At 41.3% G+C, this 21,920-nt stretch overlaps 1 protein-coding gene across 4 annotated transcripts in view; it reads left to right on the top strand.

Moving 5' to 3' along the window:
• NLN (neurolysin) overlaps positions 1-12,764 on the top strand; it is a 69,529-nt gene extending 56,765 nt beyond the window's left edge. For all 4 annotated transcript variants that reach the window (XM_081132812.1, XM_081132813.1, XM_081132811.1 and 1 more), the window contains exons 10-13: positions 1,835-2,021; positions 2,350-2,478; positions 3,897-4,033; positions 12,274-12,764. In XM_081132812.1, coding sequence (XP_080988938.1) covers positions 1,835-2,021; positions 2,350-2,478; positions 3,897-4,033; positions 12,274-12,408 — 588 coding nt within the window. In that variant the 3' untranslated portion in view covers positions 12,409-12,764. The remainder of the gene's footprint in view (positions 1-1,834; positions 2,022-2,349; positions 2,479-3,896; positions 4,034-12,273) is intronic.
• The last annotated feature ends 9,156 nt before the right edge of the window (positions 12,765-21,920 follow it).

Raw genomic sequence — 21,920 nt, 5'->3', positions numbered from 1 at the left:
TAACACAGGTGGCCCATTCCAGCAACCCAGTGATTTCAGTTTCCTTTGGCCCTTCAGGATTTGCAGCTCTTCATATCTAGGATCAGCACAATTATAATGGGAAGTCAAGCAAAACATTTTTTTGCATAAAGGGAGGAAGGCAGAATGTGAGTTGGCATTGACATCTGTGCGCCTGCCCTGGGCCAAAAGCAGAATGGTTATTTGCTACGGACTCGGCGTCTGATTCGGCGTCCCATCTGCTCGCTTCGCCCATGGTTAAGTCCCTCTCCCCTTCCCTTCCCTTTGGAGCCCCAGGGATGATGAAGTCAGGAAGCGAAGACTGGGATCCAAAGCTTCTGAAGAGGGAAACAAGGTGCAGGTGCAGGGAAGAAAACAGAATGATAATCCCCAGGCGACCCAGTGGCAGTTTTACACAAGTTCTTTGGATGCTATGAAGATTAAAAAACACCAGCCTGTTCTAGTAAAGTCCCAGCTTTCTGCTCAAGAGCTTTTCTGACGTCTGACTCAACAATTTACTAAACTTTCCTTACAAAAACACAAAAAAAACCCCTATATTTTTAACTCTTAGCCTAGACCCTCAGAAGAAGTACTTTATTTTTACGAGGTATAGACATAAGAAATGTCCAAAGCTGTAGAGAATTTTGATGAGTTTATTTGAGCCAAACTGAGGACATGCCTGGAAGAAAGATCTCCAATGCTCCCTGCGAATGACAGTTCTGAAGTTCTTTTTGTACATTGGGAATTGAGAAAGGGAAGAAGAAGGATTACATGAGGTGGGGAAAAGCAAGGTGGGAAATCTCTATGATTACAGGATAGTTAACAAAATGATGTGTTCTCTTGATGGTGGTCTTCAGAGGGGTCTGAAAAAAAGGCTTTTCAAAGGTGCATTAACCTAGATGCACAAAAACAATGGACAGGGCTTGCTTAAGGCATAGATAATCTTTTACTAGGGAAGTTATAGGCCTAGGGCATGACTACCAACCATGACTTGCCCATTTAGGAATTTATGATCAGATCACCCTGGGAGGTTACTTTCGGTCACTGGTTTATTCTATCACCCACTCCTTTTTCTTTCACAGAGGGGTGCCTTAACTTTTGAGTGTATTCTTTGTTTCTCCTTTCCTTTAGCTGCATTTAGCTAACCCCTCTTGCCAACTAATATACAACCCTAACTCCCACTAAAGTGGCTGCTCATTTTATTTATTTTTATTTTATTTCTCTTTATTTTTTATTGATTTTTAGAGGGGGAGGAGAGAGAGAGAGACAGAGACATCAATGTGAGAGAGAAACATTGATCAGTTGCCTCCCGCATTCACCAGAACCAAGTACTGAACCCACAACCCTTTGGTGTACCTGGCTGGGGCAATGGGTGGCTTCTCATTTTCAGGTAACATCTTCTACCCAATCTGAGAAGTACAACTCAGACTTTTTATAAACATGGTTATTTTAGACCCACTGATTTGAAGTTTAGAACACAAAACATCACACATACACAATGGGTGTCTGTCTATACTATGTATACTACAGGCTCTATAGTGTTGTGATTTAACTCTTTAATTGATTTTGATTAAAACTTCAGTAATGATTTCTGGATAATTGTTCTATGTTTGTTTATGATTAAAAATAATAAAATATTACTTTAATTTAGAGTATTTTGGAGTTATTTTTTATGCTGCTTAGTGGCTGTGTTCTAACCCTTCATTTAAAGGGGCAGTTGACTCTGATCCTGACTTAAGTTTTAGAGAACTCTGCTTATATAATTAATCACCTATTTGTTTTGCATTCATTGTTGTTTTGTGTTTTTTTTAAAACGACCTCTATGTTTACTTTCTAGACTGACTTTGCACGATTTAGTGGAACCAATGTGGAAACTGACTTTGTAGAAGTGCCATCACAAATGCTTGAAAATTGGGTGTGGGACACTGATTCCCTCCGGAGACTATCAAAGCATTATAAAGATGGAAGGCCTATTATGGATGACCTGCTTGAAAATCTTGTTGCTTCTAGATTGGTCAACACAGGTATGACATGTAATTTTAGAAAAGGAAAATAAATTAGAATCACTGAATAGGGAATTGCTGGCATCTTCTTCTATAGGACTGTTTCCCTTTTACCAATGACAGTCCCCCAAGAGTGCTAACATGGGAAGACCACTAAATGTATTGAACTACTGAATCCTGGGATTATGCCCAAGAAAAGAACACATCTACTTTTACATCTTAGATGAGATATTTTGCTTCCAGTTTGTAATGAGTACTATAGAAATCAGTTTCGAAATCTCTGATCTTGTACTATAAGCACACATAGTTCTCTTCTGCAAAACATGCCCAAACATTCTTATGTCATTAGGTCTTCTGACCCTACGCCAGATTGTTCTGAGCAAAGTTGATCAGTCTCTCCACACCAACACATCGCTGGATGCTGCGAGTGAATATGCGAAATGCTGCACAGAAATTCTGGGTGTTGCGGCTACTCCAGGTATGTAAGCACTGTTATGGCTTGAGTTCATTTTTCCTGTGTGGCACAGGATAGACTCCTCACACCACCAGGGAAGGTAGAGTGTGGCAGGCAGATTACCTAATGTATTTTGTTTCTGACTTCTGTCATTAGGCCGTGACTTTCGGATAAGCATACCCTGTCTGTATTATGAGTTGTCCTGTCCAAATGTGCTTGAAGGAAAGGTGGCTCCAGCTTTTGCAGCATTTTAGTGTAATCAGGCGTGAGCAATTGGCCTCCACCCCAGAGCACAGAAAGCCATTCACATTTGGCAGCACTCACCTGGCTCCTCCCTCCCTCTCTGCACGACTTCCCAATGATTTCAGTAAGAAACTAGCAGAGGGGCAGTTTCAGAGAAGCACGACTTCAACATTGTTTCTGACTCTGAGATCAGTTTGACTTGGCATCTCTAACCTGATACTTACGAGATTCATGTGGGTGGGAGGATAGCTGCATACATGTGTGTGTTTACATTTATATTATATATATTTGAAGCCAACATGTAATTGTTCTTACATGTAGTTGGTAAGAAGACTTTTTTCACCAATAAGTTGTTATTTAAATGAATTGGTCATATTTATAGAGATAATAAAGGTCAGAATAGTTCCTGGAGTCTGTCTTAGGCTCCTCACTTCCTTCTGTGATCTGTTTACGCAACTTTGTGCCTGAGGCCACTCTGACAGAATCCTAGAGGTGGATTGAATTGGTAAAACTTCTTTAGCTTTTCAAGTTAAAAAGTTTGTTTTCCATAATTATGAACCTAAAATAAGTGCCGTTCTGAGACATTTTATTTTTTTATTTTTTAAATCCTCACCCTAGTATATTTTTTCCATTGCTTTTCAGAGAGAGTGGAAGGGAGGGAGGAAGAGGGAAACATCGATTGGTTGCCTCCTACCCCGACCGGGGCTGGGGACTGAACCTACAACCGAGGTACGTGCCCTTGGCCAAAATCAAACCCAGGACCCTTCAGTCCGCGGGCCAACACTCTAACCACTGAGCCAAACTAGCTAGCGCCATTCTGACACATTTTAGATATAAAGATGTGTGACAAAGAATAGGCTTAATAGTCGAGTATTGGTAAAACTCATGTGTGTCTAAGGGTAAGAAAGGACTGAGGGATGCTGAAACACTGAGCTGTCTGATGGGTGTGGACAGAGCCTCTGAAACTATTGTTAAGCATTCCAGAGCTTAGGGCCGAAACCAGCTCTGAAGTTGAGCCATCTCGGGAGAGAAGTTTGTAAACATCTTGACCGAGGGCACACGGAAACCCAGGATGTACTGGAGGTGAAACCCCATCTCTCCTCCCACAGCAGGACTCCCTGAAGGGAAACCTTAGCTAGCTGATAACCTGGTAATTAACATTTGCCATCACATTGATTGAAATATATCTTTCCTTAAAGGCACAAACATGCCAGCTACCTTTGGACATTTGGCAGGAGGATATGATGGGCAATATTATGGATATCTTTGGAGTGAAGTATTTTCCATGGACATGTTTTACAGCTGTTTTAAAAAAGAAGGCATAATGAATCCAGAGGTATTGTATTTTTTTCCCTCTCTTTGTTAATTTTGTAGTTGCTTTCTCCCCTTTAATGCCTAGTGTAAAATATTTATTACATCTAGATTTTAGAGTAAGAGATTTGGTAACAGCTTTTAGCTTTAAAGTCTTGCATCTTAAATCATCACACATCAAGTTGCAGCACACAAGTGATTAACCCTAATTCTATAAGTTTAAAAAAAGCCTACTGCATTTTCTTGCTTATTAACATTCCAATATATTGCATAATTAAAATTCAAAGCTTTGTTTATGCATTTTTGCATTTATAGCTGCTAGTTTTGACATGTGCAATACAGTCTTTTAGCTTTACAGGTGATTGAGAAAGAAAGCCAAACTCCTTTCTGATATAAACAGTCTGTTTATGTTTTGATATTCTCTGCACACTTTTTTTATACATTTTCTGTGGGAGACTCCCTTTTTCTGTGGCTGGCATACCCCACCTACTGCATAGTTTGTAACCTGAGTGCCTTTAAGTAATTTAAGCTGCTTCATTAACCTGAGCCGTTCCTTTCCGTGTACAGAGAATTGCCTGCCAGGTGGCTGCCAGCCAAACCTTCCTGAGTTACAGTCCCCCAGTCTCCAGTCTTGCAGAGGACTCAACTGTCAGATTTTTTTCTAGGGCCAGTGCATTTTCCAGTGTGTTTTTCATTCTATTTGATCCAAAAATTAGAAGAACAAATTATCAAAACCAGGCTCTCTCTGCTTATTTCAGCCAACTGATTTGTTCCTCAAACTTGATGTTTCCAGGTTGCATAGTGCCTTCATGTACGCACTGAAATACACTGATGTAATTTAGACTGCTATCCCTCCTACCCCACCACCACCACAGAAAATAATAATAATAATAAAGCCCTCCTCCAGGGCACCTATATTCTGTACACTAGCCTTTCCAATTACTCAGTCTTTCATCCCACCCTACCCAGGCTGTCAGGTCCCTTTAAATCTCCTTCCATTCCCTGGCCAACTCATTTACAATGGCAATGGTCAACACTGACTGCTGTTCTCATAAATAACCTGACTTGTGCATGACCTTCAGCCAGTGCCCAGCCCTGGATTCCTCCACCATGTCATTGAGAGATAGTGCCCTTGGGGTTCAGAGTGTTCTGGGAAGATCGTATGACTCCATTAACTTGCCCAACTACAAAGTCATTCTGTCCAGACTGCGCTGGACACCCAGTGTCACTCTGCAGTCCTACTCCACTGCCCTTGTTGAGTTCCCCCAAGTCTCCACCACCTCCCTCTTCTCTGGTGATCTCTCCTCTCTGCTAAGAAAATTAAGATCCTCGAGAGCGAGTATCTTCATCTTTCTTTTCCTTTGTATAGATCAGTGCTTCTCTCCTCCTGTCTCAGAGGCCTTTCCCCTAACACTGAGCCTTCCTAGTTTGCCATCTTGGAAAAAAACTGGGGCTTTTGCTGTTGACTGTGAGAACCTCAGTGCTGCTACCCAGCTGTTCTTTCTCTCACAGTCTAATTTCTTAGTGTAAGAAACAGTCTTTGCAAACCTCCATTTCCTGGCTTTTGCTTCCACCCACCGAACTGGAAAGTTGTCCTCCTAAGTTACCATTCATGACCCAATCACCCACTTTTAAAGGCCCTTGTCTACCTTATTTATTTTATTTTTATTTTTGTAACTTCTTGCTTCTTGTTATCCCTCTCTTTGTTCACAGCCCTAAGGTTAGCAAACAAATTTCTTCCCTACTTCCCAGAACTCCCTGAGCGTCAGCCGAACATCTGTGTTCCTGTAGACCTTTCCACCTTCACAAATAGATTCATGCTATTCTTTCCACCTAAAATGTATGCCTGCCTTGTCTCTGCCACTCAGAAACCTTACCATCCTTAAAGGCCCTACTCAAGTGGCCACTCATTCATGAAACCAAAAGTGGTTTTCCATCCTCTGAACAGAAGAGTGGACTTGAACATGAGGGAAAGGCTTGACTAAGTTTTTTTTATGTCTGGAATGTTTACTATAACTATTATACAAAGTGAAAAATTTGGATTATAAAATATTTTATACCATAGGATACAGATTTTTCTTTCAAAATGAGTGTTTAGGGAAAAAGTACTTGAAAATGTTGTTAATTGTTTTCTTTGGGTGATAAATTTATGAGTGATTATTAAATATTTTTCTGTACTTTATGGAGCTTTTTCTTATTTTTATTTAGAATATTGATTATTGTAGAAATCAGAGCACAATATTTAAAGAGACACAAGGTCTAGATATGTAAAGGCACAATTATGACCTCTCGTTGGCTCTTATTAGTTGGCGAGGTTTCCTGGCGTACATGTTCCTGCACCTCTCTCGATTAAGTACCCTCATTCATCTCCTCTGTGCTCCCCCACAGGAGCACATCCCCAGTCCTCTCCACTGTTACCTTTTCTCTTCCAGCTGTCAAGACAGTAGCCAGAGTACAGAGTACTGGTCGCACTGCATCCTAAGGAACTGCAAGTCCAGCAGAGGCGATCCTGCCCTTATGTTTCTAAACTTCCTCCTATTCTCAAGCTCCACAGCTTGGCAGGCAGCCAGACTACTCTTAATTTAAACAAAGGGGCTGGGTTGAACTTGGCGAAAGCAAGGTTCTGGACAACTTGGACTTGTTTCCTGGTGATGTTAAAAACTGTTTTTAGTTTTACTAAAATTTTGGATCCAACAATGCTATCTATTATTACTTGTCTTATGCCACGAAGCTGGCTTTAATCCCTTCTTTTTTCTTTCCTATCAAATACTCTGGAATATCATATCATTAATGCCCCCTACTGTCACAGCAATAGTAAATGTGGCTCTAGTGTCCAATAAGAATCCCTTTGCCCCCCCCCATACTCATTTATGGTAGATAAACAGCTTTTTAAATAGCCATTTTATTCCCTCCTACAGTGTACTGTTTGTTTGGTTTGGGGTTTTGTTTTGTTTTTTTACAAACGTTTACTCTAAAATAACACCTGATTTACAAAATTCAAATATCCACTATTAAAAATTAATACTTTGGAACGGCAATCCTATTCTACAAGAAACTTAGGTCATTATTACAACTATGTTGTGACAAAGAGTAAGAATTTCTATGGTATAAAGAAGAGAATTTTTATGTTGTGATGAAGAGACAGAATTTTTATGGCTTCCAATCAATCAGAATAATCATAGTATGTCATGCAGACTTCATTTTCTCAAGGCTCCCACCCTCCCTAGTGTGTATTTTGATCATTTTGAGAAGATAGCTAGCTGGCCTTTCAAGGAGCCAGTACCTCCTATTCTTGGTCCCAAGCTTATTATGAATTGTTGTCCCTATTGGTCATGGTCATTGGTATCAACAAAAGAATGCGTCCAGGCCTTCTCTCTGTAACCTCTCGCCATCCTGCGTAGCCCAGAGTTCGCTCTGACAACCATTGCAGTTCTTAGCAAGCAGAACTGTAGAAAGTGTACTACTCACCTGGAAAACAGTAACAGGAAGGATCAAATATAAACCTGGTGTCAATACCAGCTGGTAGCAATAGAATATTTTATGGTACAATTGTCTCCATTTTATTTTATCAGCTTCTATCAAAGTGTTAGAGCTGGCTACCTACCTATAATAGACTACAAGTTTGCTACCTCTGGGTTTTTTTCTGTAGTTTTTTATATTCTTCATAGTTCATAGAGATAACACCTTAACTATCTGACTAGTTTGTTAAATGTTATCTAAAGCTTTGTTTCTGGTGGGAAATGGAGAAGTCTCACTATCAAAAATACCTTTTACTTCTCCAACTGGCCTCTTAAATAACCGGAAGGGAACTGCTTGCTTAAGATGGACACTTTTCCAGTAAGTCTAAGAGCTCTTGAAGGATATTTTTAAGGTCTCAAATGTAGTTTCAAAATCCAGCAGCTAATCATAGGGTTGAAAAAATGGGGGCTTTTAACTAAGGCCATTTCTTTTTATAAGGCAACTTCATCGTGGGAAAATTTCCTAAGAGGTAATAGACATGTGGATTCAAAGGCAATTATATCGTTAAGCTAGAATTATCTTCCTCCTCTTTTGCATTTAGAGAAATTGCTAAGCTTTGTTTATTCCATCAATGAAGAAGAAATAACAACCATGTATTGCTGCTGAAAGGAACACCAAAAAAACACACACAAGATAAAGTGTGGCTATTATATTTTAATGGGTAATACCATCAAGAAGCAGCTAGATCCTACATCCAGTAACAGACCAGACACAGAAACATGAAGAACCTTGGTTAAACATGAAAAAGAGCCACCTGGCAGAGAATGTGTACCATAAAGCTAAATATTCCAGTGCTTTCCAGACAGAATCCTGAGCCCAGTTCCTGCTGTAGTGTGTTGCTAAGGGAGGGTATGAAATTTCCCCTCCCAACAGGCTTACAAATGGATTAACTTCTGCTTCAGCTCTCCTGAGCTACCACCCAAAAGCTGATTTCTCTTACACTTCAACCTTGTCTGACCGAGTTAGATTTTGCCTGATTTAGAGGACCAAGAAAGGAAATAGGATTGATTTCCAACCTGCTTCTTGAATATTTACAAGGCCAGACCTTTTAAGTCTTGAATCCCAACCAGCCAGAAGCAGTTTTTCTTCCTTTGTGTTCTCACGGCCTTTCTTTGTGTTTCTCTTAAAATCCTAATGATCGGCCTTGTTAATTGTCTGTTACTTTATCTCATCTCCTACATCATCAGGCCCTTGTACCAGGAACTGTGTCCTTCATCGTGGTGTTTATCCTCTGCTTCAGACCTGTTACATTTCATTAGTACTGTAACAAACGGGGACCTCTTTCCACCTGACTGGTAGTTCCTGCCCTCTGCTTCCCTTCCTCTACCCCCAGAGCACATACTACTACCCAGGGTACCTTTTTTCTCCTGACCTTCTCCCTCCCCTTAAATAAAGATTTATCCTTCCATCCTCACAAATTGAAATTTTGCTTAAGGTTTCAGAAGGCCATGTCTAATCAAGCAGACTCCTACCACTGTTCTTGTTTTTATGGCCCTGACGACCAGCACCAATCTTGCACTGTCTCGCCTCCTTTGTTGTCTTCACAGGTATTCTTTCTTCACCCACAATCTCCCCACCCTCATAGAAAACAAAGGGTGTAGTGTTGGGAAGGAGCTTGCAGATGAGCTGTAGAAGGAAAGATTTCAAAGTCCACTTTGGAAGCAGACTGATGAGCCTGTTAGGTGCCTGATCCCCATCCCCTGTTCTTGGGTGGATGCTCTCTGCCGTGATACCTGTTACCCAGTGTAGGAAGGAGCCAACTCTGGCTCCACTCCCCAGAGTCAGTCATAATGAGAAGGAGAGAGGGAGAGAGGTTTGGAAGGCAGTGGGAGCTTGTATGTGCCTCTTCAGAGATGACGGAGACAGCAGGAGACCTGGTCTGTTTCCCATTTATATAGAATTGTCTTTACTGATAGATGATGGGCATTCTTCATGCAGATAGTTACGGTTGCTCTTAAAGTATCACCTCCAACAAAGGGTGCATATTCTCAGATAAAACGAGTGCTTTTTCTCTTCTACTCGGTATTCCTACTGAATTATATATTCTAGTTCATACGAATAGTGGCGATGAAGTCTGTTGTGCTTTTTTTCCCCCCATCTGTAGTAGGACACAGTACTAATTTTAAGGAAATACCAAACCAGGAATGCATTTGTTTCCCTGAACTTTACATGAGAAACAACTTAGGGGCAGTGTGAGAGGGAAGGAAATGAAAGGGAAGGATAGGTGACAACTAAGGTTTATTGAATACTGTATGCCAGGTATTATAGTAGGGAGTAGGCAATGTACTGAAACCATCTCCTCTAATTCCCATAAACTGTGGTAGGTAGGCATTTTCCCATTCTACAGGTAAGGAAACCAAGGCCCAAGGTCACATAGCTGAGGACGAAACCAAGAGTCAAACCTGGGCCTGACTCCAAAACTCCTGATCTGGCTTTAGAAAACACCCCTGTTAGAGAGGACATGCACAATTGCCAAAAGAGACTCTTCCAGGATGAAAAACCATAGAGGTGACTGATGATGATTTTCCTTCCTGGAATAGGTAATAGGTGCTCCTACTGTAAGCAGATCCTCCTGAAGGCTTTTTCTTAGCATGAAAAATGTTAGTGATCGTCTTAGAGCTGCTCTCCCTGCTTTCCCTGCAGTCGAAGTTTCTTTACTATATAAACAAAGTAGAACAGTGTATGGCAAAGACTCCTTCCACCTGAGGCATGTGTCTCCCAGACCCAGTTCTCTCACCCAGAGGGCCCAATACCTTCCTAAAATGCAAAAAGTCACATATATATTTTTTTTTTTTTTTAAGAAAAGCAAGATCTCTTAAACTCTTCAACTCTTCTCCAAACTTCATTGCAAAGGAAATGAAACTATTAAAAGACCATTGCTCTGTAATTCAGGAAATTGAATCAACTTGTTTGAAGTCTGAGCAGGGAGGAATAGAGCTGTACTAGCCACATATTGTGAGACTAAACAGTGCCCTGCCCTGCAATGACTTTACCATTCATTCAGTGGAGGCACGAGCTGGCTCTTCACAGCACCGTGCAGCTCACTCAAAGCTTGCCTTTTTTTTTATTTTTTATTTTTTTTATTACCACCTAAAACTACAGTTCCCTGTACAAGATGAGAATACTTTGTAAGATATCAACATTTAGGGCGATTTCTTTTTCACTTTATTTAGATTTTCACAAATGTTCCTATAATATTTGTGCAATGAAATATATCTTTTGAATAAATAAAAGATTCTTAGATCATGAGCATTAAGAATTTCTGCAGATAAATATTAAAATCGAGGTTGGATGATAGGTTCATGAGGGTTCATTATACTGTTTTCTCTGCTATTAGTATATATTTTAAATTTTTCCATAATAAAAGGATTAAAATATTTTTATTAGCCTGCAGGTAAACTTAACACATTTTCTAACTTCTTTCTATACTGCTAACCCAGAGAATACAGGCTTTCCTTGCCTCTCTTCCCCTCCCTAATTTAAAACTGGTCAAATTTGGACACATTAGGCAATGAATGGAAGGGAAGGGAGGTAAACTGTGGTTAGGCTCAAGAGGTCTGATCTGCTATGTCTTGAAATAATAAATTCTAAGATGATCACTCACATTTTCAATTCTAGATTGATAGCCACATGGACTAATGAGCACTAGAAATGTGGCTAGTACAACTGAAGAATTGAATTGAGGTGCTGTAAATGTAAAAAACACACTAGATTTTGAGGACTTAAAATAACAAAAAAAACTCAATAATTTTTTATTGAGCGTCGACCTAGGATCCAGGCGATTGGAGTTCGATTCCCGGTCAGGGCACATGCCCAGGTTACAGGCTTGATCCCCAGTTGGGGGCGTGCAGGAGGCAGCCAATCAGTGACTCTCATCATTGATGTTTCTACCTCTCTCTCTCCCTCTCCCTTCCTCTCTCTGAAATCAATAAAGATATATTTTTAAAAATAATAATAAAATTAAATAAATAAAATTAAATGAAATAAAATTACAGATTTGTGCCCAAAGAAAACTTTACAAGGGTCCTCATTCCCAGTGCTGGGCCCACAAAAATGTCTTACTGTACACTGTGGGACATGGGCTATTCTACCACCACCTTGTCCACAAGGAATAGGGGTTTTTCATGAGCCCCTCTTTAAAAACAGCAGAAGCCATTTGGCAGGAGCTGTGTCACCATTTCCAGGTACACAGACCCCAGCTGTGGCCTTCTTAAACACTTGCTTTGCTAACCCTTTTGAAATTGCATTTGAGAAGGGGTAACAAATAGGAACCTGTTATACATTCCATCTGGCAGTTTAAAAAAAAAAAAGTATTGATTGATTTCTAGAGAGAGAAATATTGATTTGCTGTTCCACTTATCCATGCATTCACTGGTTGATTCTTGTTTGTGCCCTGACCGTGGGTCAAACCCGCAACTTGGCGCATCAAGACAGTGCTCTAACCAACTGAGCCACCCAGCCGGAGCCCATCTGGCTATTTTTTGTCTGTCTGTTTGTTCACATTGTCAGTTCACTGCTGAGAGTCAAAGGAGACAAGACAGTAATAAAGGGAAGTGTAGAAGACCAGAGGTTTGAGCTCCCGATCTCTTAGATACCAAAATAAATAAATGCTGCAGAGTTGCAGCCCCAGACAGAGTAGAGCTAAAAGTCCCTTTTTTTCTACCCTACCCCTTTCTCTTTTGTATCTAGAGGTTGGGAAAATTGTTATGACCGTGAATTGTTAGGCATGATGTTTTATTTTATTAGGTTGGAATGAAATACAGAAACCTAATCCTGAAACCTGGGGGATCTCTGGACGGCATGGACATGCTCCAGAATTTCTTGAAACGTGAGCCAAACCAAAAAGCGTTCCTAATGAGCAGAGGCCTGCATGCTTCGTAAACTGGGGCTCTTTGGTAGCAGTCCATGTCTGGAGGACAAGCCGACATCGCCATGGGTGACTGGCCTGGAAACTGAAGGGAGTTTTGCAAGTGAAAATGTAGATTTCTATTGACTGCCTTTTTTTTTATTTGAAAAATTATACAGATGTAAATGGAATTATGAATACGGTGACTTAAGAAAAGACCCACTCAAAAATAATTGTTCTATAAAATTTCATAAAAATAGATTTGATTTCTTTTTATAAAAGTTTCATATGAATGTAATTTGATTTTTTTACTCTTGTAATCTAAATAATATAATGTAAGAGGGCTCAGAATTTTTAAATTGAATCATATACATTATATAATTTGATCCTAGTTATATCTTGCAGTTTTTTACTTGCGATTTCTGGCCATAAGTGAATCACCACATTCCTCTGGTGAACATTTTCTTGGAGCCCTGCATCAGCTTTGACTGTTTGTCTCACAGTCAAGTGTGGCCTCTTTGCCTGCATACCTCAGGGCCAGGGGAATATGCCTCAGTAATGCGTTTATCTTTGTATTTCAGGCCTCCTGATTCCAACTTCCTGCCACACTTAAATTATGTTTCTCCATTTGGGTTTGTCTTTTCTGTCCAAAATCCAGTGAGAAAATACCGAACAACTATGAATCCTGACTAGCCTCGTGGAGATTGCCAGTGTTTGTGTTAGAGGGTTCGGGACCTTGTATTAGAGGTTCATTTTCACTTCGGCGTATAAGGTTGTCCGTCTCTTGGCATAGCTGCCGGTGAGAACCCTTCCTGAAGCGAGGAAATGTTTCTCTTCTGGAGTTTCTAGTAAGTGGTGGGGGGTTTGCCTCCTTGACTGCCCACCTCACCCAAAGTGGCTGATCCACCTGTCACATGTGGCTCTTTGGAGAGTCGCGCTGATGCAGACAGAGCGGAAGGGTTCAGGAACCCCAGAGGAGTGGCTCCTGGACAGAGTTTAGCACAGCTGCTCAGAGTGTCAGGCGTGTGCTTGCACTCAGCCGTGGGGAGGGGCTCTGCAGTAGTCAGTTTTGTCTGGTGATTTTTATTTTCAGTGACCCTTGGGATCTCTCTTCAACTAAATAGGGCCCTAAATTCTAATTCTGTAGCAGACCAGTAAACTCACGGTACTTACTTTTCCTCTAGGAGTCTACTCAATAAGAAAACCACGACAGGGTAATAAAACTTCTTAATGAAAAAAGCAAACTTTGAATGTACTCTGCCTAAGTCTTCCCACTCTGTACCTGAAGTATGACTTTGCTGGCCAGGCACAAAATTAGAACCTTTCTATTGCCTAGTCCAAATGGGCTTTGTGCTAAATAAAAACTACTACGCTGCATAAAAAAATTCTAGACAGCAGGAAAAATCGAGAGCTTTAGAGACACAAGAGAAAATTCCAAGATGATTACTGCCAAGCAATTACCTTAAAGGTCCACATGAAACCCTACTCTCCCTTTGGAGACAATTGCCTGGCCCTTGTTACTCACACACTCAGTCAGTGTCACCGCCTCTGGTCCCCAAAGTTGGTTTTTATGGTCTTAGCAACCTGTGGTACTTTTCTATCTTTTCTCCCCCAGACTGTTCTGTTTTCTAGTTTTAGACAAAAACTCTCTTCAGTTTTTCTATTGCACAATGTGTCTCCTTAACAATAACTTTATCATAACTTTTAAATTTTCACTTACTTCACATGGAAAAACTGATACTTGGTATGAAAAGGCTGCACACAATAAAGTCACATTTTATCCACAAGAATGAGCTCACAGTTCTTTCATATAATAATGTTGAAACTGAAGTGCGTAAGAGAAATAAAGCGTATGGTGTTCTTTTAATTTAAGGTCCACATCTAATCATTAAAATCTACCAAAGGACAGCAACAGAATCAAATACTCCCCCAAAAAGGATTCTCTAGCATAATTTAAAACTAAGGACTCACATTTTAAAGCCTTTTTGAATGTGATCATCCATCCACTTGTTCTTTTTTCCAGATCGGAGCATAGTGTGTCAACGAGGCACTCTGAGTGCTGGGTAACTATAGAAGTTGTATTTGCTCAACCTACTCTTCAGATTTACGGACTGAGCCACACGTAAAAAAGTCTCTCTTGATACTGACCCAGGAGATGTAGGCCTGTTTCAGGTTTTGGAGGCATCATTATGTTGCAAAGGGCAGGCTCTTAAACATTTTTTTTCTTAATCCTTAACTGAAGATATGTTTTTTGTTTGTCTGTTTTTAAAAATATTTTTAATTGGTTTTAAGAGATTGAAAGAAACACCAGTGTGAGAGTGAAACAGTTATTGGCTGCCTCCTGCACAACTCGTAGGGGAGTCAAGCCTGTAACCCAGGCATGTGCCTTGACTGGGAATCGAACTGACAGCCTTTTTGTGCGCGGGACGTCGTGCCAATCAACTGAGCCACACCAGTCAGGGCCCAAGGATATGTTTTTGTTGATATTTTTTGGAGAGAGAAGAAGATGGGAGTAGAACAGAAAAAAACATCCAGCAGTTGCCTGCTATATGTGCCCGACCAAGGGTTGAACTGCAGCCTAGGTGTGTGCCCTGACCGAGAATCAAACCTGAAGCCTTTTCTGGTGTACAGGACAACACTCCCATCAACTGAGCCACTTGGCCAGGGCAAGTTCTTAAACATTTTATGTTAATATATAGCAGGCCCGATTTCTAAAGGTTTTATTTTAGGATGCTACAGTGAAGAGATAGAAAAGTCTTGATGTTGTACCACCTAGAAAAGTCTTGATGCTGTACCACCTAATTCAGATTTTTTTCTGTAATACAAACATTGCTTATTTCCTAAATAACTAAAAATTATCTTGAGGAATTGCCATCTGAGCTGTTCACACTAGAAGCTTGCCTTCCTAAAATACTATGATGAAAGGAGGGTATCTATAGTTTTTAGACTTGACAAACTGCATTGTGTAAGAGGCCAAAATAGATACGATGGCTCTTTTATTATTATTTTATTTGAGAGAGAGAGGATGAGGGAGAGAGAGAAACATTGCTTTGTCCTTCCACTTATTTATGCATTCATTGGTTGCTTCTTGTATGTGCCCTGACCGGAAATGGAACCCGCAACCTTGGCGTAGCTGGATAGTGCTCTAACCAACTGAGCTACGCAGCCAGGGCCCGAGTAATGAGCACAACCACTCACACACCCCTCTCTAGCGAGGACTTCTCAAGTTTTCATTTGCTTGTGTTTACGTCTTAGTTTCCTTTCCTGATCAGTGCAGATCCAGTGCATCTGGCCCTTTGTGTGCACAAGAAGAGGGAAGAGGTGCGTATAGCACAAGCTCTTATTTCTGCTCACATGCACCGACACCCAGTTGAGGTGCTTATTTCATAGCACCAGGAGGCTCGCCTAAAAATTCAGTACCTTGATAAAATATCAGTAGCGTTTGTTGTCAGAGAAACTGTATGGCTTAGACTGATTTAAAGGACCAGTGTTCACTGAATCCAAAAAGACATTTGCGCCCTGGCTGATGCGGCTCAGCTGGGTGAGCATCGTCCATGCTGCCCACGCACTGAGAGGCGCAGGCTCAGTTCCCGGCCAGGGCACACGCCTGGGTTGCAGGCTCAGTCCCCATTGGTGGGGGTAGGAGGCAGCCAATGGATGTTTCTCTCTCCCTTTCCCTTCCTCTCTCTCTAAAATCAATAAAAAACATGCTTTTAAAAAAGACAGTCGATGTCTCTGTTGACATCTTTTTGGCTAAGATAAGGATATGACTGGATAATCATTAGCCAGGTGGGTTCCTAGCTATTGAAACAACCTAGGAGGGTCGAATAGTGATTCACATTAAAGTGAGGGAAATTTCTGGTCTTTCAGGTGAAGACACAAGAAATTCCATAGGCGGTATTATCAAATTCAGATAACCGCAGGAGTGGTTAAATATGATGACGTTATTAAGATTTGAAATTACTTCAGTGCTGAGACCAATCTAAGATGAAGATGGACATATTCTATTGCCAAGGGAAAAGGAGGGGAAACCTGACTTGATAGTAGTTTTCAGAAAAAAAGACCTGCAGTTTTATTTGACCAGATTCCCATATAAGCACAGGCGGGGAGGGCAACGGGAGGGGAAAACGAACGCCCTGCAGGAGCGTGTGATGGAAGGTGTACTCGGCTCAGACGAATAATCCGCCTGGACTCCGGTGAGGTAAGATCAATCACAGCTAGAATATCATGTTCTGTTCCAGGTGTCATATTTTAAGCAGACCATGGCCAAGTATTACAGTGTTTGGAAGAGTAAGAACAGGAGGGTGATGACCTTGAACTTTTCAAGAGAAATACGTGAAAGAATTAGGGAAGTTCCGGCTGGAGATGAATTCAGAAATAGAAATGATAGCTGTTATCAAATCCTTGAATGACATGGGAGAAAGGATAGGATGATTCTGCATTGCCGCAGAAGCCAAAGCTTACAGAAATGGTTGGAAAATATAAGGAGGCTTTAGTTCAGCGTGAGGAGGCGGTTTCTAATAATTATTGTCTATTATGAATACAGTCTGCTCCTGCTAGTGAGTATCCCAACAAAGCCCGTGGCTGCCGGGTGTGCTGCAGAGGGGATCCCTTGTTTGAGTAGGCATTCGTACCAGATCAACTTTGAGGTCTCCAAAGTTTAAGATGCAACAAATATGTAAAATGATCAGAAAAACATCACTCAGGTGAAATAAACATTTACATGCTGGATCTTAGAAATGGCGTGTAGATGGGTGCAGCTCCCTCTTACTGCAGGGATAGAGGTCAAGCGTTTATTGTTTAAGCATTGCTTTACTCATCTGTGACCGGTGACTGCTTATCTAGAGGTTATTATCAGTCTTATGAGTAATCTGATAATAAGATGGGAGGTTTAACAGCTGTATGTAACCATAATAAAGCCAAAGACTCTTACTGAATGAATAAAAGTTTATCCCTTTACAGAATTTATAGTCGCTCTCTGCCCATTCCACCCACCCGTCTTCATCACACATGCACAGAGGCAAAGACGTAACTCACATACCCAGTTCAGTATGTGTGCTCTGCACCATACTGTGATCTCTCTGAGTCACTGTTTCTATCTCACAGTCCTTGACTCATAGTGAATAGTCCATAAATATTTTTAAATAAACACACCTTCTTTAAAATTACCTTTTGCTATAAGGAATCATTTTTTTCTACAATAATTGCAAAATATCTCATTTATAAGTGAATCTAAAACTACACAGATAAATTCGCTTTTACACCTTCCCCAGGAAGGATCCCTTTTCCTTAGTGTATTGGAAAAGTTCATATGAGGTAGATGAAAGAACCCTCCTTTTTAAAAAAATGAAAACAGGAATTTTTTTAAACATTTGTTTTTTATTATTTTTATTGATTGATTTTTGAAGAGAGGAAGAGGAAGGGAGAGAGAGAAAAACATTGATTTGTTCCACATATGCATGCATTCATTGGTTGCTGCTTTTATGTCCCCTGACCAGAGATCAAACCCGAAACCTTGGAGTATCAGGATGACACTCAGATCAACTGAGCTACCTGGCCAGGGCTAACCCTGGGCATTTCTTTTTTTTTTTTTTTTTTAATATATCTTTATTGATTTCAGAGAGAGGAAAGGAGAGGGAGCGAGAGAGATGGAAACATCAATGATGAGAGAGTCATTGATCGAGCCCCCAACCCGGCATGTGCCCTAACCGGGAATCGAACCCCAATCGCCTGGATCCTAGGTCGACGCTCAACCGCTGAGCCACGCCCGGCCGGGCGAGAGACCCTGGGCATTTCTTAATCTCTTTAGAAGATCTATGGTTCCCTAGAAGATCTATGAAAGAGGGAGAGAGAGCAGATGTCCACAATTGCCCTGAAATTATATCGACCTTTTTTTGTACGTAGATATGTGCATTTCTTGTAGGGAAAGGATCCCTACCATTCATAAGAAAATTTTAAGAACTATCATCTAAAACAATTTTTCAAATTTTTGGTTTTGAATTCAACTTGAAGACTATGAAATGCCCATTATCCTCAGACACTGTGCTTGGTCCCAAAGATACAGAAATGACCACCCTGAGCCCACATTGTTCACAAGGTAGTGAGGAAGGCAAACGCATCCATAATCCACTGAGATAAAGTATAAAAGAAAGGTAGGTGTGAAAAGCGTTTATGATGTTTTCTTCCACACTGGTTGACCCTTGTACGGTTAAACCTTTGTGCCAAATGTTTACGATCCTGCCACCTGTCACCACGGACATTCCTAACCACGTGACCGACTCCCTTTCAGCGTGTCCACAGTAGGACTAAATGGTGTCCTTCTGTCTTCGTTATATCCAGGTTAAAGGACTCACAAGAAAGAGATTAAAGGACTCACAAGAAAGAGATGGAAATACTGTGGTTAAAGGACTCACAAGAAAGAGATGGAAATACTCACTTTAGCCATTTTTATGCATTGTGATCAAATGGTTGTAAACTTCTAACCGTTAGAGGCGTGACATGCGACTCCTCTTGACTTGGTAGGTTGACTAACCCAAGAGGCATTGGTACATCCTATAAATCTAGAAAATAGGCTGTTAAGATGAGCACTGAGCTCTTTAGAGATGGACCGGAATTAGTCGGGATTCCTTATTTCCTTCTCCCATCTGTGTAAATAATTTTGTATTACTACTAATAAGAACTGAAGGAAAAGCACCCAACTCTTCAGTCCTTTACAGACTATTTGTAACTTTACGTAGCAGCTACTTAAGCAGACCAGTGGAAGACTGAAAACCTTCCAAGTGCCAGGGCTCATGACAAGGACTGGAACTGGACTTGAAACTTATATCCCATTTACTTGTGCAAAGGCACAGTAATTTATCTCATTAGTCTTCTGGACTTTTAGGTCATTTTCACTCTGAACACTGCAAACAATGCTGCCAAGTTTTTCTTTATAAATGTGTTATTTTCCACATCTGTCAGTTTATCTGTTAAATGACTCTTAAAAATGGAATTCCTGGTTCAAAGGGTACAAGCATTTTAAATGTTGACAGATAGTGTTAAAGCCACATTTCCTAATCCTGTTGACTACAGTTGTTTAACATTGAGGCAGTCCCTGGAGATAAGTGAGGAAAAGTGATGATTAGCAGACAAGGGCGGGGGGGGGGGGGGGGTTGCTGTGGTATCTTTTCTCTTGCGTGTTCTCCCCATTGGGTGTTGAGGGCTAAAGGTTACATCTTGCAGAAAATAGGAGTGATTCCAGACAGGGATTTTCTTTCTCTGCCGATGATTGGGTCCGTCTTAAAAGGAATACAAGGCTTTACCCCAGAACAAAGCCGTCATCAGTCCCTTTGCATTCAGGGCAAAGTGGGGAAAACCAGAAGGTCCATTTGCCATCCCTGTCCCAAGTCAGATGCCTTCCGATGGCCTTACACACTGTGTGACAAGCGGGACTTCTGTTGCAATTCACAATGCGGTCACTGTGCTAAACATGCCCATGGCCCGCTCCGGCTCGGCTTCGGCTAGAAAATCTTCAGCCAGATGCCGCTGTCCTCTGTTGGTTCGGTCGGCAGCACAGCCACAGAATTTCCAGCTGGCATCAGGTGGCAGGAGAGAAACTTCTCACACTTCATCTATCAAGTCCTTGTAGACCCCAGTATGTTTTCTGCTTTTTGTGGGTCCCTGATTGGGGAACTTGGGGAGCCATTTGGGAAGGTGACCCAGCTTCCCGTTTCCTTTTCTCGTCCTGCTGCAGTTAAGGATGGGGAAATAGGAGTAGCTTTAGGGCGTCTAAGGAAGACAGAACCTCTCAGTTCACAGAGCGCAATGCTTCTGTTTTATTATTTTCATGTCACTTACCCTTTAGTAGGTATGCTGCGTCCTGCGGTCTAAGCAGCCATAGGAAGCGTCTCTTCCCTGCCCTCCCTTTCATCTTCCTTCCTTCCAAAAGACTAAGTAGGTGGATAGAAGAGTCCGAGGAAATCTCCAAATCCCAGCAGCAGCGAGACAGAGGTCTTAGTCATCCAGGCCATGGGTCAAGTTCTAGGTGCTTATTAATTTGGGAGTGGGGCCTGGGGTCTCACACATCTTTTAAACTGCAGTCCGTATTCTAATGCCTGCATGCTAAAGAAGAGGTCTGAAAGGATTGGAATACGGGTAAATTATACACAATGACTCCTAAAAGTAAATGCCTTTTTAAAAATGTCTATGCAGGATCCCTAAAAGATTGGACTTCTCTCATAACTCAACCAATTTTAAGTAATATTTGTAACTTCTTCCAGGAAAGTCAGACTGCTACCTAGTTGACCTGTATCTACTGAAGTTCAGGTTCAGGTGGATAAAAGATAAAACTAGTTAAGCCCTGCTTAAACTGTTTAAGCCTGGGTGTAACTTTTCCCTAGTTAAAGCCAATCTGTACTATCAGGATTGTGTGTATTTGTATTAACGTCTACCTAACAAGTTTCTCAGGAGCCTGTCAGAATTTAGCTGGGGAGCGTTAATCCAGCCACACACTGCTCTCCGTGGTGCCAGTAGAGAAATGTCAGCGCGCCTGCTGCTTTCCTCGGGGGTAGCAGAAGTGAAGTCATTTCATTAGAAAATGAGTCATGTGCCCAGGATACACGTCTGTCACCCTGACACCCACTCCCAGGTTCAGGCCGCAGATCCGGCCCCTGGAAGGGCTCCAGCAGCCAGGAGAGGGTGAGGCAGGGGCGCCTGGGAAGCACTGAGGTTTGTCATGTCTGAGGCGGTCATGACCGAGGCTGGTGTGGAGGCTGAAGTTCAGGTCGGCCCTCCGAAGGGCAGCGCTGGAGGTCAGCGTGAATGGAGGGCACAGCCCTTCAGGGCAGGACGCGCCGGCTGCAAACCGGGGCCACTGCCAGGCTGCAGGGGAGGCACCCGTGCTCAAGAGGAGGTGTTTTTGACTTCCAGGATATGCTCGATTAACAAAGGATTATTTTAATTCAAGGTGAGCAGGGTAAGCTTACCTTTTTAAAAATAATAGTAGAGAATATTTATCCATTTCTGAAACATTTTCAGGTCTTACTAACCTTCAATAAAAGGTATGCGTTAGAAGAAAACTAAAAGCTTCCTTATTACCTCTTAGGCATAAAAATGTTTGCAGTCATGTTTTAATGGAACATTACCAAAAGTTGGCCTTTACTGTGCATGCCAGAAAGATCTCGCTGTCATCCAGAGACTCTAGAGGAAGCAATAAAAGGAGCTGTTTGAAAAACCTGACAAGTTTGTTAAATTTCTAAACAGCTTAATCAATAAAAGGACAATTTGTGTGACTCAACTCTCTGGGAACCTATAACCAATACAACTCCCCCATCAAAGGCATCGGTCTTAAGTCTTGGAAATTATTATTTTTATCATAGTTTTTATCTTGAATATCTCTCTGTGCCACAAAGCTCACCCTGGCCCTCCACCCTCTCCTACACATTCTCACACCACAATCTTTGGGTAAAGAAAATACAGTGTCAGGCTGGGTGTTTCTTTTGATAAGCAAGACACTTAAAAGGTAGGTATGGAAAAGTGAGAAAAATTCATGTCTATGCCTTTCCCATCT

This window comes from Miniopterus schreibersii (genome assembly GCF_964146895.1).
Source record: "Miniopterus schreibersii genome assembly, chromosome: 3".
Classification (NCBI taxonomy): Eukaryota; Metazoa; Chordata; class Mammalia; order Chiroptera; family Miniopteridae; genus Miniopterus; species Miniopterus schreibersii.
This window is presented reverse-complemented; position numbering and strand designations above follow the sequence as displayed.